Raw genomic sequence first — 16268 nt, forward strand, 5'->3', positions numbered from 1 at the left:
AACAACATCAGACATCTCAGTCCAGAAATGTGCAGTTCTAGGCACAGCCAAGATACTGCGCAGAACCCTCAAGCTCCCAGGCCTCTGGTAGAGGACCCGAGCTCAGAGGATGAAACAAAGACCACCCGCGGAGGGTGAGAAGGGAATTTTTTTTATTTTTATAATTTACACTCACATTCGATTCGATCAAAATCTCTATTACTGTCATACAAATGTGGAATGTAGTTATTCTTGATTCATGTGCAGCTAAGCACAATTTTTAGAATTTATCATCTCTGAAATATTAAATCTAAAATAACTGCATTTAATAAACTTCTTTAGACTCAAACAATTCTTTTTATGTCACAATGAAAGAAAACAGAGACTTTGTTCTGTCCCTCTTCTTTTCTTCCCTCCTTTATGATTTTAATTTGTGCACTATTTCTATTTTCTTTGTATTTCAGCAATGCTTTTAGTTTTTTAAAGATAAATAACTGTACACATTTTCAGAAAAACAAGAACCAAAAAAAAAGAGCTGAATCAGTGTTTATGGTAGAAATGAAGAAAGTCAATTTTTAGTGTTCTAACTGACTGATGGACCAGTTTCTGCCTTTCAATTATCCAAACATTCAGTCTGGAGTAAACAATTGCAATTACATAACTGGATAATGACTCAAAGACTACATTAATTCACTCATCGGCTACTGCAGGGCTTTTGTGCATTTCCTGTTAAAAGTGGTAAATGAATCAATTACACTGTAATCAATTTGCCTTATTAGTTAATTGTAAGTCTGTCAATAAATCTAGTAGTTTTAATGTGTCTTTATGGCCATTTGGTGTTTTTATTTCAACAAAGAGTTTGTTTTGTCTGTCTTGTTTATATATGTATTAGTGTCAGGTATGGAAAAAAGCCAGAAGGACAAACTTGATTAAATAATTTCTGTTCATTTTAAACAGTATCTTCTTCCTGTAGGGAGACACAATCACATCTTATTTAATAGTGTGTTTCTGCAGGTATCTCTAGATATTCTAGCACATTATTTTTTATTACTTTTCAAGGTGACCAATACATATTAAAATAAATAGTTTTTTTTTTTTCATTTTGTTATAGAAGATAATATCTTGTAAAATATTTTGTAGTTAAAAATCATAATTCTTCTTGTTTTTTTTAGTTATCTTGAATCAAATTATTTTTATTTCATGACACACAATAGCAGAAGAAGCAGGGGATTTTTTCCTTTTTTTGTGCCCAGTGCCCTACTGTTTGCATTATTAGACGGTGGTGAAAAGGTCACAGTGAGAACAAGGGAAGTCTCTGAGTTGTACATGTTCCGAGCAATTTCCTCCAAATGAGAAAGCTGACAATTTAAGGAATGAACAGAAAAGTAGATAAGGTGTGTGTGTGGGGTGTGTGTGTATATGTGTGTTAATGCCTTTGTGCATTTACTGAAAACATCACCATGGATTAGATGTCAGTGCTAACATTTTGAATGAAAGAAATTCCAAATTGTATGTGTTTTTTAAGAAACAAACAAATGGAGAAAACTTTGCTAAACTAATTGAGAAATAAAGAAAAACAAGCAGAAGTGCTTATGTACTCATGAAGCAACTTTAATTTGTACAAAAGAGCATAAAACTCAGTTTTTTCACTGTGTCAACTCTTTCATGTGTGTTTGCGCTTTTGTGATAGGTGGTCTCGCTCTACTTGCTTTGCTTGAAATTGTGCACACACACAGACACATACACACACCTTCCAAAGCACAAACATGCATGGATAAGCTTTGCTGAACAGGGAGGTTGTTTCGAAGACTTTACTTCTTTTCACACTAACACACACAAACATTTTTGTCAGTGCATTGCTGATGCATGTACACACACTCACACCCCACACACACAGATTAATTCCCTCTCCTGAAATCTCTGTCTTGCAAAAAAATCCTGTGTTTATGTGAAATACTCTTCTGCACCCAACCGTGCACAGGTTCACCGGGAAACACGTGAAGTCACACAAAAATGTGTTCAATCACAAATACAACTGCTTAACACACATAGTGTCACACTCACACACACAGACAAAGACACACACATATTTCCTCAGACTTTATCTCTGTGAAGTGTGGAGCAGCTTTTGAAGGCAGTGAAGAGCTAGTCAATGACAAGGCACTTAATAATTTCTTTGGACAAGCATGAAATTCTTTCTTTTTCTTTCCATGTCTATCTCTCCGTCTGCTTGACCCGAGTTGTAATAGTCCTCTTCTCTTTTGGTATCGCAAATGTGGATGATAATGTTATTGCCCACGGGTGTGTTTGTGTATCTGCCTGTTACCAAAACATCAAATGAACCACTGAACAATTTTTAAAGCAACTTGCAGAACCTAACCACTGGATGTGCATCTACAACTGATTAATGTTTCGAGTCTATCCAATTCAAGATAGCTACCACAACTAATGAACATTAGCCCACACAAAAATTACTATAACCCAGTCAGTTTTACAAATATTGCATTAAGGTTTGGTGTGGCAGTAGCATATACATATTCTGATCATAACATCTTGTGATATTGCAAAATATTTGCAAAATGTTATTTTCAAGGTTGGATCAAAATGGCTACAACTCTATCATTTCTCAACATAAGATGATCTTAGTCTAAAACTCTAACTTGTAAGGCGGCATGCAATATGTGGCCCTTCAAAAAATGATGGGCCCTTTTTATCACATTTTTATTTTTTAAATATTGTTTAATCTCTGTCTCTTTTGTTTATGTTTCAACATTTTCTTGTCTTTTTCAGCTCTGTGTAATCAGTCTTTCTATTCTGTCATAAAAACCAAGCTGTCATTCACATTAGGGTTAATAAGGCACTCAGAATGGCTAATAATGAAGAATGTTTTTGGAAGCAATTCTCAACCAATAGTGGACACTCAAATGAGGCACCTGTCATAGGTTAATGTCTGCCTGTCACCATTAGCCAGGGGTGTGTGAAACAACATGGCCACATCCTACAATTTACATAATTACCAAGTAAAGTCATGTTATTTTGAGTTTTGTCCACTGTATTTGCCCCATTTCTCTACCATAAGATGTTTTCTGTCAAATTAGTAAACAGTATGGTTCACATTTAGGTTCTGCTTTTAACACACTTTATCTATAAATACAATTTGGAAAATTTGGAAATTTAAACTTCCACTTATCCAATATTTTTTTCTACTTTTTCCATTCAGAGTCAAGTGAGACTTAGTGCCTATCTCCAGCAGTCACTGTGCGAGAGGCAGGGTACACCTTGGACAGGTTGCAAGTCCATCACAGGGACACATGGAGACGAACAAGACAAACAACCATTCACACTCTCACACTGCAGAATGACTGTTTTCAAAATGTATTACTTTGAGTGTTTACCACAGATTTCTGCCCTCCCAAAGAAATGCATGCTTAATTTCATAAACAAGTTACATGTAAACATACTTTATCCTTCCTTGTTTTCATTCTGTTTGCTCCTTCTTTTTGTTTTTTTTTTCAACTTCAACCTAAATAACCGTATCCTGATTCCAAGCAAGACTGAGCAGAGTGCAACAAGCCGAGAAGAAAACTAAGAATTACTGATTAACAAACTGTGTCTGCTTGTATGTTTGAGGGAGAACAAGTGAGAGAACTCATTAAGTAAAGGTCACACAGCAGTGTGTGTGGCAGCCAGGAACCGAGAATTAGGCAGGTTGTCACTGGTCACATGTGCTTAAACTCTCAAGCATGTGTGTCAAGTGTGTATGAGCTTCTCCATTTGTGTGTTTGTGTTTTCTCTAGGTATTGCTATGCTATTCGACTTTCTTTGCATAATGTTGCATGTTTGCTTTTATACAAACTCGGTCTCAATGACAGAACTAAATGAAGCGCAGGCTTCTTGTTGTTTGAGTATTGCATGTATCTCTCATATCAGGCCTACATCCCTTTCTGTGTTTCAAACATCACCATTTTCCCTCAGTCAATTTTGAAATGTTAAAATGACCATCAACATTACCTACACACACATTAAATATGATTAGTCATCAGCCTTTGATTAATCATCTGTTTTTTGGAAATAATGGCCATTTTTTTTCAATATCCATTGTCACAAATAAACGAAGAAAACAAAACAAAGAATATACTGATTAAGGAATTTAATCAGTGCTCTTTGATTTTTCAATAACATTAAATTAAAGAATGTTTTCTGTGCTAATGCTGGTTTGGTTTTTGATTCCCTTTTTAAATCTCCAAATAACAACTGTATTGTCATTTAAACTTTATTCTTGAATTATATTTCTTCACATTGCAAACTTTAATCTCAAAACTTTTGTTGTCTAAGTGACACACATACTTCATTGTGACCGGTTACTTCTGCACAAACTGTCCAACAACTTCACAAAAACTAAATCTACAGCAGTTGTTGATACAACTGCTAATCGACTCATTGGTGCTTATTGTTTCAGCACCTACTAACTTAGCACCTACTAGCACATCATTTCTTTATTTTCTGATACTGACTCGCCAAATTTGGGGGGTTTTCTCAGTATGCATGGCTCGTGAAGCAGCAACATATATTTTTATTAAAGCCTTCAACTAAAGAGATAAGATCATTAGACACACATGGACAAGGATCTACTAGAAAATAAGTGTTTACAAAAGCTTATACTGTAGATTTGGGGTTATTTCAAACTTTTTTATCTGCCTGTTTAAGTGTCTACAATCATGACCCAATCATAGCAATATCATCAGCAACTACAATATGTTTATGTGCAGGACAAAGTCAGCAGTAAGTCAGAGATAAGTACAACCGTAATATTGTGTTGTTAAGAAAGTGTAAAATGTAAATAAAAGATAATTTGTAAATCATTTAATCCCATATTTTATTCACAATGGAACATAGTAAACATGTGGTAATGGTCTCCCTCCTCTTTCGTACAGAGTAAGTGGCATTAATGGTTTCCAGAAGGATTTTCACATTTTGATTTGTCTGATCACAGAACACTTTGTCTCAGTTAATATAGATGAGCTTTGGTTGCATTTCTGGATGGTTTTCACAAATGGCTTCTTCTTTGAATGATAGACCTTTACCCAGCATATGAGCTGTGAATGATGGAATAATCTTCCCAATTTGCTATTGAAGAACATTATTCTGAAAATTGTTCCACAACTTTTGTTGAAAACTGGTGAACCTCTGCCCATCTTTACTTCTAGGAGATTCAGTCTCTAAAATGCTTTATGCAAATCATTGCATTTGTTTTTATTTTACATTTTACACAACTTCCCAACCTTTTTGGAATTGGGGTTGTATAACACTTTAGGCTCACAGGATATAACACATTGAAACATTGTATCATCCAACTTTTTTTAGCTATCATCTAAAAAAAGGGGAAAGTTATAATATTATTAGAAGGTTAGAATTGTTACAAAGTTACACTGTTGCAGATTTACTGTGTGTGACTACTACACATTCCTGTCATACCTAATTATTGACTGTCAAAATCACAGGCAAACTAATCAGAATAAAAAATAAATAAGTTGGCATCTAGTGCCCATGAGAGGTATTGCATTTGAAAGCACTTTGTCTTTTGGCTTGATATCTGACTTTGAATGACTATGATTTTGTACGCTCCATAAATGCATATTTACTTTTCATCTCTTATTCTTCCACCCTGTTATATTTGTGCATGTTTAATTATTCTGTAAAGTAAAGTAGCATGCACACACACACACACACAAACAAATGCATAACATCCAGAAAAAGCAGGACACGCAAAGTACCCTGTAATCAGGCTTGCTTTCGTGTTGGCGGTGATAAATGCCCCCTTGGAAGCTCAATGCCAAATAATCAAGATTGACACTAGCACACGGTGTTCCGAGGTGTGTGCATGTGCTGGTTTGTTTGTGCTATTTTTGTTGGAAAGATCTAATCAAATGTAATCACACTGATTACAATAATCGTGAGGTTTATAATCACCCCCCCTCCCTTTTCTCTTCCTTAAATCTCTCCCTTTTTCTTTATTACTTGTTCATTCCTGTTTCTATTTCTGCATTTTACTAAATTATCAATCATATCTTTCTGCTCACCTACTGAAGACTTCATTTCAAACAGAAGCAGATGACAGTTGCAGGAAATATATTTTACATTTTGTCACAAAGAGAAGTTGTAAATGCAACAACATGGTACATTTGTCAAAGCAACATTTACAAAAATTGGTTTTTGAATATTAGATCATTTTTCTGTTGTAGACCTATTATAGTAAACAGTCATATATTACAGTATGACATCATTACTTTTTATTGGGTATGTAAAATACAAATGTTTAAGGTCAAATTAACTAACTTCCCATTTGTCAAAGTCCGAACAAACTCAAAAACAAATTTGTCACAAAAGTTTTTCTGTTCTTTCTTTCTGTAGGACACAGAGGTGGTCAACACTGCCATTCTTACAGGTCGGCGTGTAGCAGTGCCTGTCAAACTGGTTACTGTGGAAACTGACGGCCAGGTGAGGGAGGTGGACGACTCGGTCACCTGCAGCTCAACAGACGTGGATGTGGTCAAGGTACTTGTTTGTAGTTAAAGAAAACGGATACCTAGTAGAAGATTCAATATTGTAAACATTTACTGTGTACATTTACTTCTCAGTGTATTTTGCTAAACAACGTTGTCCAAGAGCAGAAGCTATGAGATGAAACCCAACAGCGTCATTATCTGAAGACATATTTACTACTTTACAAATATGGTTTTAATCTTATAACACTGGTCTTTTATATTTCTGCCCTATTGCATTATAGGAGAAGATAGTAAAAGTGAGATGGCTACACCAGTTGGTGTAATTAAACATGCTAAATAAAAATGTGGGCTCCAGCACTAAAGTGTTACAGAGTCCTGACTGAATGTGCATGTTTGTTTTGGACAAGAACGATTTTCATTTTCTCATGAGGTTAATAAAAAAGGAATCCTAATAAAGCCAATTAAAACCTGACAATTGACTGTGTAATAATAATAATTTAATCTACATGTTTTTGATAAGATGCTTTACCCTGTTTTAGTCTCTAGAGGCTAAAATAGGTACAGTACAGAGATAGGAAACCATCAGGTTTGATTGTTAAACAGCAGAAAGGATGACAAAAGACTCAAATACATAAAGACTTTCAAATGGGTCATAATACCCTCTTATGTAAACCAGACTGTATAGACTTGTATTTTGTCTGTTTTTGAAGGAATCCTTTTACCTCGAGACTGCTTTTTCTGCTACATGTGGATTTTAAGGACAATGAAGCTAGTAAACACTCATAAAAACATCCGTACTTAATGACACAAAACAGCTGAAATGTCATACATTGTGACATTGTACTCAGTCTTGTCACTTAAATAAAAATGTTCTAATTTAAAAACAAGCTGTTGGGTGAAAAGAAAAACAATTGTAAAAACTGCTATGCTGTATAAATTGTAAAAATAACTAGAGCTCATTTTAGATCGTGACAACAGAGACATGCTGGAACTCGCTGTCCCTGTACTACGCCGTGAAATGCTAAGACAAACAATTGGAAGTTGTAAAATAGGATCTTTTTTTTAGTGCTCTGTGTGCAAAACCACATTTTCTAAAGTTTGTGTCCTCAGTAACTTGCTGTTTCTTTGACTCTGATATCTGTCTATACCTGTGAGTCCTTCCATAATAAAGATAGAAGTCAGCAGAATTCTTTTTCATACTTAAAATATTCAGTAATGTCTGTCTGAAAGACTGTTTACCAAACGATTGTTCACTAATTCTTGAATTGAACCTGATGGAAGAACAGGCTTGAGCCCTAAGCCGAACTACAGAGCTACTTTATAAACTGATGATGCCAAAGTACTGTTAACATGTTCTTACGAACAAGCCAATATCAGCAACTGAAAATTGAGGCCCCTTGCACATCACTCTGTATGCCCTCGGGGACTAAAATTAAACGCACCCTTGCTTTGACAGTTTCTATATGATGCCAATTTCCTGGTACAAGCCGACAGGAGTAGCGGCATTTAAGTACAATCAATACCAACACCAGGAAAATGGAGGGAACTCATTCTGGTAAATGAAATACTTGCTCTTTGTTATAAGTGTGCTGTAGTGTGTGTGTGTGTGTGTGTATGTGTATGTGTGTGTGTGTGTGTGTGTGTGTGTGTGTGTGTGTGTGTGTGTGTGTGTGCATGGTGGGTAAATGTTTCTATCTCTTCAAGTGCACAAATGTTAATGAAGCAACACAAGTAATAAAAATAACACATTTACATTTAGAGATAATGTACCTATTGGCTCTCAAGCCTAATTTGTCAAGAAGCCAATCAACATATAATTATTCATGCAACTTGAAAACAAGAGATATCTGAAAGACTTGATCTGAAAATTTTAACCTGCCTTAAGTTGCATCTCTTGCAGGAATTCTGAAACATCCCAAAAACTTCTCAGGGATGATTGAAATGCAGCTAAATATATATATATATATATATATATATATATATATCAATCAAAAGTTCAATACTAGTGTGAAAAAATGTTACTGTATGTAATTTTTGAAAAAGAGTTGTTTTGTGAGCTTAAAAATGACCAGACTATTTCTTTAAGCCATTCACCAAAATCCCCAAACTTATATAATTGTGTACTCGCATAAAGCATCAGAAAAGGTTAGACTGAAATTAAATTCCAGGGTCAACTCAGGGCATCACCACCTCTGACCTGTCAGTGCTTTGTCAGGTCAGAGCAGTTTGGTGAAATGAGAAGCACTTAGTCTACACTATGTATTGCAGATATTTAATAACTCAACTAGTTTGTGTAAACTCACAGGCTGGTCAGCTGAACAGAACTGTGCAAATTGACAATAAATCTGCATATGATGATTGCATGTTAGTGATTTACTGTTTGTTTACATCACATCTGTTATGCATTCTATCTTGCATTTCATCACACACATGCAAAACATGCACAGATGCATGGACAGAAGCACAATGAGCACAAACAGCTGTTTGACAATAGCACCCAAAGGGGTACACTTCCAAGTAGCTGTCAGTGACTCAGTAAGTCACTATGACTGCTCCGAAATACTACCAGAAAACCTAAATAGCAAAAAGGCTAGGGACTTCTTTTTTTTCCAGTGAGGAAAAATTATTAGTTGTTGCTAAGATAGGCAAACCAGCTGCTAAGTGCAGCTTTACATTTTACAGGCTGGCATTGCTGACATCAAGTGGTAGCTTGGTTGTGCTGTGGATGTTAAAAGTTTTATTTGTGTGAAGAAGTTGTGTTTTGCTGCTGGGTTTTGCAGAGTGGCACAAACTCATCTACAAGCTCAAGTTGATGAAGAGGAAAAATCTTTATCTAACTTGTCTGCCTCACTGGTTCTGAAACATTTTCATAATAAACACTATTTATGACTGTAAACTGTAAAATGCCATCTTTACAGAGGTTTTTAGCTATGTAAGAGAGATTTAAAGTTATGCAGGGTAACTTAGATTTTTAAAAAAAACAGATAGAAAATAACCAAAAAAAAAAAAAAAAAGGATTTTTTTTTTTTTTTTTTTTTTTTTTTTTTTCTGGTGTTTTATAGAATAAAGCATCAGACATAAAAAGTGGGAAATGGATTTAAAACTGTGCGGGTCTTTTTTTTATCACTTTTTCTATTGTGATGAAAGAACAGGAAGAGAACAGAAATTTATGAGAGTAACAGATAAGTCTGCACAGGTGAAGAAGAGAAGGATACAAAGTTTAGCTTTCACAATTTTGTCACAGTTCAAAAGCAAACCATAGAAGACAAAATGAAATTTCGAGACCTAATTTTAAAATAAAAAAAAAAATGACACAATGTTCCAAAGAAAACATGTACATAAAATCAAAAATTGAAATAAAAAGTTATAAGTATTAGGAGGAATAGGCATATGGTCCGTCTGTCTTAAGGCTCTAATTTGTTTTAGTGTTTCAGTCCTGCTAATAAAAACACAAATGATGCCAACGTTGAATGAAAACTCAGATTGTGCTCATTATGTTTTATTTCATGTTGTTAAAGTCAGTCTGTCCATATGAGCCAACAATGCCTGTGGATGTAACCAATCCTAAAATGTATTGTATTTGTAACAACCTAAATAAAACAGCACATTGTTCTTTGAAGTTATATTTAAGTGTATATATGACTGTTTAGAACTGTTTATGTGACCTTAAACACAACACTTGAAGGTAGCCTCCAACAATTGATGACATTTAGATCTGTTGGAACTTTTAGAGTTCTTTTTAAGGTTTTAGGCTTCTGCAAAAGTAACAACAATTAAAGAATTGGTGGAAACAAAAAGTGGCTGCAACTTGATTTACAGTTTGAGCAATTCTTCCATTTTGACCTTATTTTTTATCTAATTAGAAGAAAAAAAATGTTTCTGTGTATTTTATTTTGTTAATTGTAAGCGATAATCAGAAGAAAATTAGATTTTTATTTAGTTTAGCATCACATTTCATCAAGTAACCCTATGCCTAATTGCTCACAGTAGATATATGTTGGCACAGGGAATAGCAAAGCTTTCCAGCCTGACTAATGAATGTATGGAAATGAGTGGGTGAACTTGTCACCGCTCCAATATAGTGCTGTTGATTTCTCGAATGCAGCTTTTGTTGCTCAGTTTAGCTCATCTAATCTTGACAGCAGCATAAGTAAGAGCAAAGTGCTACATGGATGTTAACTTCCCTCCTCTTCCTTAGCTCTCCTTCTCTCTTGTCACATTCTCTGTGAGTGTAAACTATCTTAAGGTCCCCTGAGATTTTGTCATCTGTGATGTGTGTATGAGTGGCTGCTGTTGACACAGCAGTATGTGTAGGTCAGCAGTGTCACAGCCAGTAGGGGACAGATAGCGGACAAGCGCACGCGTACACACAAATTAGTACCATCATCCTGACCTCACGCAAAGTAAAGAGGTGAAAGGAGGAAAGCTGGGATGAGGTGGTGAGAAGATGACAAATGGATCAATGAAAAAAGGGGATGGGAAGATAGATCTGGGAAATGGGAAGTAAAAAGAACATAAATTTTGATGGGTAGCCAGACATCATGGCATAACACAGTAGGCCACTTCAGGCACATTTTGCACCCATGCTTACACATGTAAAGACTTCCTACAAGATCTGAAGTGATTAAGCTAAAGGTCAAGAGGAAAGTCACATTCTTTAGGGTTTATTTGCATGAAGGAGGATGCAAAGACCAAAAACATATGTAATGCATCATGACTGAATGTACACAAGTTTATGATATGAGGCTTACTATAGAACAAAAAAGAGGGATGTGACATAAAAGTGCAGCTATAAGAAAGACACAAATAAATGGGTTGCTGACATTAAAAGCTAAACAAGAACCAAGTGCTTGTTAGATAGATAAATATTTAAAATCTCTTCTTTGTTTGAATGGACTTTACACTCCAACCATCATAGCATACAGTTATTACGATAGCCACATTTGGCAAAATGATCTCTTATCAAACTGACCTTTTTTATATATGAAAGTAAAAACATACTATACAAATTGTGCATTTAAAATAAAATGTGTTATGCATACAATATGAAAGCTATGCTTACATAACCATATTTCTATCTTTCTTTTTATTTATTTTAAATATTCTACAGATTTTTTTGGCATCTTTCAGGAAAACTAGGTCACAAGGTGCGAAGACATGGTAATAAAATGATTTAGTCTTGGTCAGGTGTGCTTACCTGGGATTTATGAATTTAAAAAAACATACTGCAATGTTCTGAGAGTGGCCTTATTTTGTCCTTAACTGTGTTCATTTTTCTAAACAGTTATGTCTTTGTCTTAGTCTACCTTTTTCACTAAGGGACGGTGCTGATTTTGAAGTGTTTTTTTTTTTTTTTGCAAAACAGATATGGGGTCAAAAATGTTTTAGTCAATCCAAAGATCTATGTGTACCCCAGAGGTTAAAACAATACCCTTTAAAAGGGCTTTGTTAACTCACTGTAATTGTTTGTAAGCAGGTAATAGGCTATTTTCTCTCTCTGAAAAAACTGCAAACACTCATCTTTTAACAAAAAGGTATGAAACAACTCTTCTTCTCCTTTTCTTTGTATCTATTTAGAAAGCAAGGTTAACTTTCACTTGGATGATTGATTTAGCATAAATTATTTACTGTCAGTATTTACAATGAACACAAGGTGACAATCCCACACCTGATCAATGTTAACACGATGATCTCTGCACCTAGTCCTGTTGCATATGTGTTTACAGGAGTTTACCTTTCAGGGTTCAAACACCTGCAGGAAGATTGTTAAATGATGCAGGCATAACTCACAGCAATTATCATGAAAAGTTTAAGTGAAATAACATGGAGCAAAGCTACATCTGGGTACATGAAAAGGACAGGTAAATCATCCACTTGTCTAGTGTGTTGCCCTCAACTAGTCATGAGACGTGTGTTGCTACTGTATTTGTACAGATATTTAAGAAAAACAACAATGACTCTGCACACTCAGGCATCTGTCTTGCCTTACCCAATCCAAGCCACTTGCCTTTAACAGGTTTTATATTCAAGTGCAGTGACAGCATGCAGGCTCACCCCCTCAAAAATTGTCCTTCCCTGTGTTTTACCTCTGTGCTCGAACACCTCTGTTGACAGGAATAGCTGTTTAACCTTCAGATACCAGATTCAAATTGATTGATGTCTGCTTTATTTCATCAAACTATGATGAAGCACCGTTTTAAGCACATATTTTTGTGATGTACAAACATTTACACCATGCTGAGGATTTAACCTCCCTAAAGGTAAAATCTGATCAGGGCAAAACAACCTGCAAATAACACGGTGCCTAAGCTTAACTTTATCATATTTTATATATAATATAGGATGAAACAGAAATGTTTTACATTTTTAATTTGGTGTATGACTTCAAAAGAGTTATTTATTTATTCTTTTATTTAAATTTATGACTAATTATTCTTTAATGTCATGACAAAGATGTAATTTAACCTCAAGCACAGCACCTTTGGAAGGACAAAAGACTGAATCTGTGTAAGTGTCCCGTATGGGGTCACGTACATCCGTGTCGAACTCTGAAACTGGTTTATTAAATTTCACACTGATCAATTCTTAATCTGCTTTTCATCTGTTCTAACACAGACACTGTGCACACTCACACAAACCCGAATATTCCCTCAAACATACGTGGACATTTTCACACACTCATCTACATTGGCAGGTTTTTGTCCTCGTCTTTGTCAAATTCAATTAATGATGACACAATTAAAGGAATTTCCACAAGAGCCAATTACAGATCAAACCCCATGAGTGTGTGTGTATGTGTGTGAGTGTGTGGGATGATCTGTGCGTGTGCAATAATGAGCAAGCGTGATACCAAAGAGCAAGTATGTCCATAGAGATGAAAAGGACAGAATGATTTTGGTTTCGTTCCTAGAAAGAAACAAAACATTTTAGGAAATGTTAAGTATTATTGGAAGACTAATTACAATGTTAATTAAATTTAAATAAAAACCCATTTAAACATATACCACAGAGCCTATAAGGGATTTTCTCCATCCTGTGACCTTCTGCCATTACAAACAAAACGTTAGGATCAGCGATTGTTTGTTTATTAGGAAAGTGTATGACTGAATTTATTTCTAACAACACAATGTATAAGTGGTTAATTTACAAGTTAAGTTGTAGGTAATTTGCATGTTTATGTAGCATTCTCATAAGTTTAGGGTTTGTGCCAATGTATATATTAGATGTCCAGTGCCATTAGGGAAGCAAAATGACAGCTGAGTTTGCAAGCATATGTCCTTATAATATGACATGCTGCAGAGAAAATAGAGTTAAGCAAAAAGAAAATAATCTCCATCTGTGCTGATAAAGCTCTTTTTCCCCTCTTTGAACTAATGTATGTGCATTTACAGTAATCAGTAGTGTCTTAGTCAGCACAGGTGGCATATCAAATTTTGCTGAAGAATAAAAAGAAAATGATAAGTAGACTTTTGTGACACTGAATCCCTGGTCTCTGTATGGGTTTAACAATATCATTACTATAATTTCTTCTGAATGCATTTTTGTTACTGACTTCGCATGAGCTGTGGGACAGAATATATTCTGCTAAGATACCAAAAGCACCATAAATCCTCTTGGAGTTAAATGCATCTTATCAAAATTCATTTCACTTTACTCCAAGCAAATGTAACTTTGCTAAACTGTTGCAAGACATTGCATGGTGTTTTTCTGTCTCCTATTATTGCTGCCAAGCTTTGTTGCCAGAATGGAAGAGGAAATTATATATATTAAGATAAAGTGCCATGCTAAATAATGAGTGACATTTGTAATAATATATCATCTGGCACTGAATCTAAAGCCTATTATAACCCCCATTATAAACCCGATTGTGTATTTTACTGTAGATTGCTATATGCATTTGTCAAAGTCACAATAACAATTTCCTGTAGGCCTAATGCTCTTTGAAAACAAGTCAAGCCTCAGTGTTTCACCTCAAAGTTTTAGGTTTGGAGCTGCTGCCCATTGGCTGATTAAAACGGATAAAAAGTGATTTATTTTAAAAGAATCATGTCTTGAATGTTAAAGCTCCATGGTTTGTGTTTAAACAAAAACAAGATCACATAGGACCAATAAGTTTTGTTCAAGCTCCAACTGACAGACGGACAGACAGAGAGATGTTTTAATTGTTTAATGTCATAATCAACCAAATCAAGTTTTTCCTAATTAATCTTTAAACCTTTGTACCATCAATTCACTACCAAATAAGCTCTACTGGAATGATTACATTGCTATTCAGTTGGGACGGTACATTATGACTTTATAAATACTTTATGCTTTATTATTTTTTTCTTCTTTACTTGACCATCATTTGTTTTGTTTTTGTTTTTTGTTTCAGTATAAAGTTTGCTAATGACAGATATAACATATGGGAGTTTTCAGTTTAGCATTAGCTTATTTCTGAAGGAAAAACTATATATGATATGACTTCTTCACTCTGCATTCTCAAAATGCTTTGACCAGCGAAGAGAGTAAGTAACACCATCATACAAGTGTGTTGAGAAACACACTTGTATTCAGAGCAAATGTTAGGGTTTGAAATGGGCCATTGTGGAGATAAGAGTCATTTGGACGAGTGAAATGTTGTTGCATGTTGTGTTCTGTTCAACCTCAGAGCTCCATTAACACTTCCTCAATCAAGTCTTCATTATAAGATTCCTCTTTTTTTGTCAAAGTCTCAAAGGAAGAGTTTGAGGTCAATGAAACTAAATGTAAACAAGTTAGAAAAATGACAGAAAAGAAAAGGTAAAGGTGGGAGAATTGAACCCTGTGCTCTAGGTCATTTCAAAGCCTAAAAATGGAAATGAAAAGTAAAGTGGATTAAAGATAGAGGTCACACATATAAACACACAGACATACACACACACACACCCTAACACCTTACACTACCATCTAAACTCACACATTTTCCATTTAGTAGTAACAGGCTTAGGAAATAGCCAGCAATTTGAAGCACACAACATTCAGCCAAACCATTAGCAACACCCAAAGACGCATATCTGTGGAAGTTGCAACCTTGAGGGTGTCTCAAGCTATTTTTTTAAACCTCCTGCAATTCACCTCTTACAATGTAAAAATAAGTTTTGTTTTGTTGTTAAAGCAGCACAGCCATGACGGTCCCCCAGTGCATCCCCATAAAATGTTCAACACATGCCTGTGACAAAACCTCCTAGGGAGTAAAAACTGCTTAACTTTTGAGGCAAAGAGTAAAATCCTTAAAGTTACTTTAGTGTTCCTTCAGACTGCATAAACCTGTTTTTATAACCTGTTAAATGCTTTAAAACTGATTTAAATTTGAATTCAACCACAATCATTTATTTAGACCTCAGTGGGATACCGAGACACTTTGGTACCAAAAGGAGGAAAATGCAGTATTAAATAGTCAATGATGTCTGTTCAGCTGCGGAAACTATTTCTTTTATATTTAGTTATTTTCAGCTTATAGCCTAAACCAAGTTAAGCTATTTTCCTTTATGAAGTACAGGAATGAAAATGCCTTCATTAGAAAAGTTTGGTGCTGTTATTTCGCTGAGCAAAACAGGATAGAGAAGTCTACATAAACTAATTTCCTACACATCTTGTGCAGACAGTGAGCAACACAAACACTGTAAAAAATAAATACAATGTCAAAACTGATCACACAACTTAAACCATGATCAGTATCAAGAAATATGTAGTGACTGAGTTTGCAGAGAACAAACATCATTCCAGCGAAAAAACAATTAAACAGAATGTAAACTAGATTTT

At 35.0% G+C, this 16268-nt stretch overlaps 1 protein-coding gene across 1 annotated transcript in view; it reads left to right on the forward strand.

Annotated features, from left to right (window-relative positions):
* Window positions 1-16268, forward strand: part of si:dkey-215k6.1 (transmembrane protein 132C) — a 203626-nt gene that overhangs the window by 162924 nt on the left and 24434 nt on the right. Inside the window, exon 6 of the mRNA XM_017412446.3 lies at window positions 6391-6534. Coding sequence (XP_017267935.1) covers window positions 6391-6534 — 144 coding nt within the window. The remainder of the gene's footprint in view (window positions 1-6390; window positions 6535-16268) is intronic.

The sequence above is a fragment of the Kryptolebias marmoratus genome, linkage group LG1 (assembly GCF_001649575.2).
Source record: "Kryptolebias marmoratus isolate JLee-2015 linkage group LG1, ASM164957v2, whole genome shotgun sequence".
NCBI classification, from domain to species: Eukaryota; Metazoa; Chordata; class Actinopteri; order Cyprinodontiformes; family Rivulidae; genus Kryptolebias; species Kryptolebias marmoratus.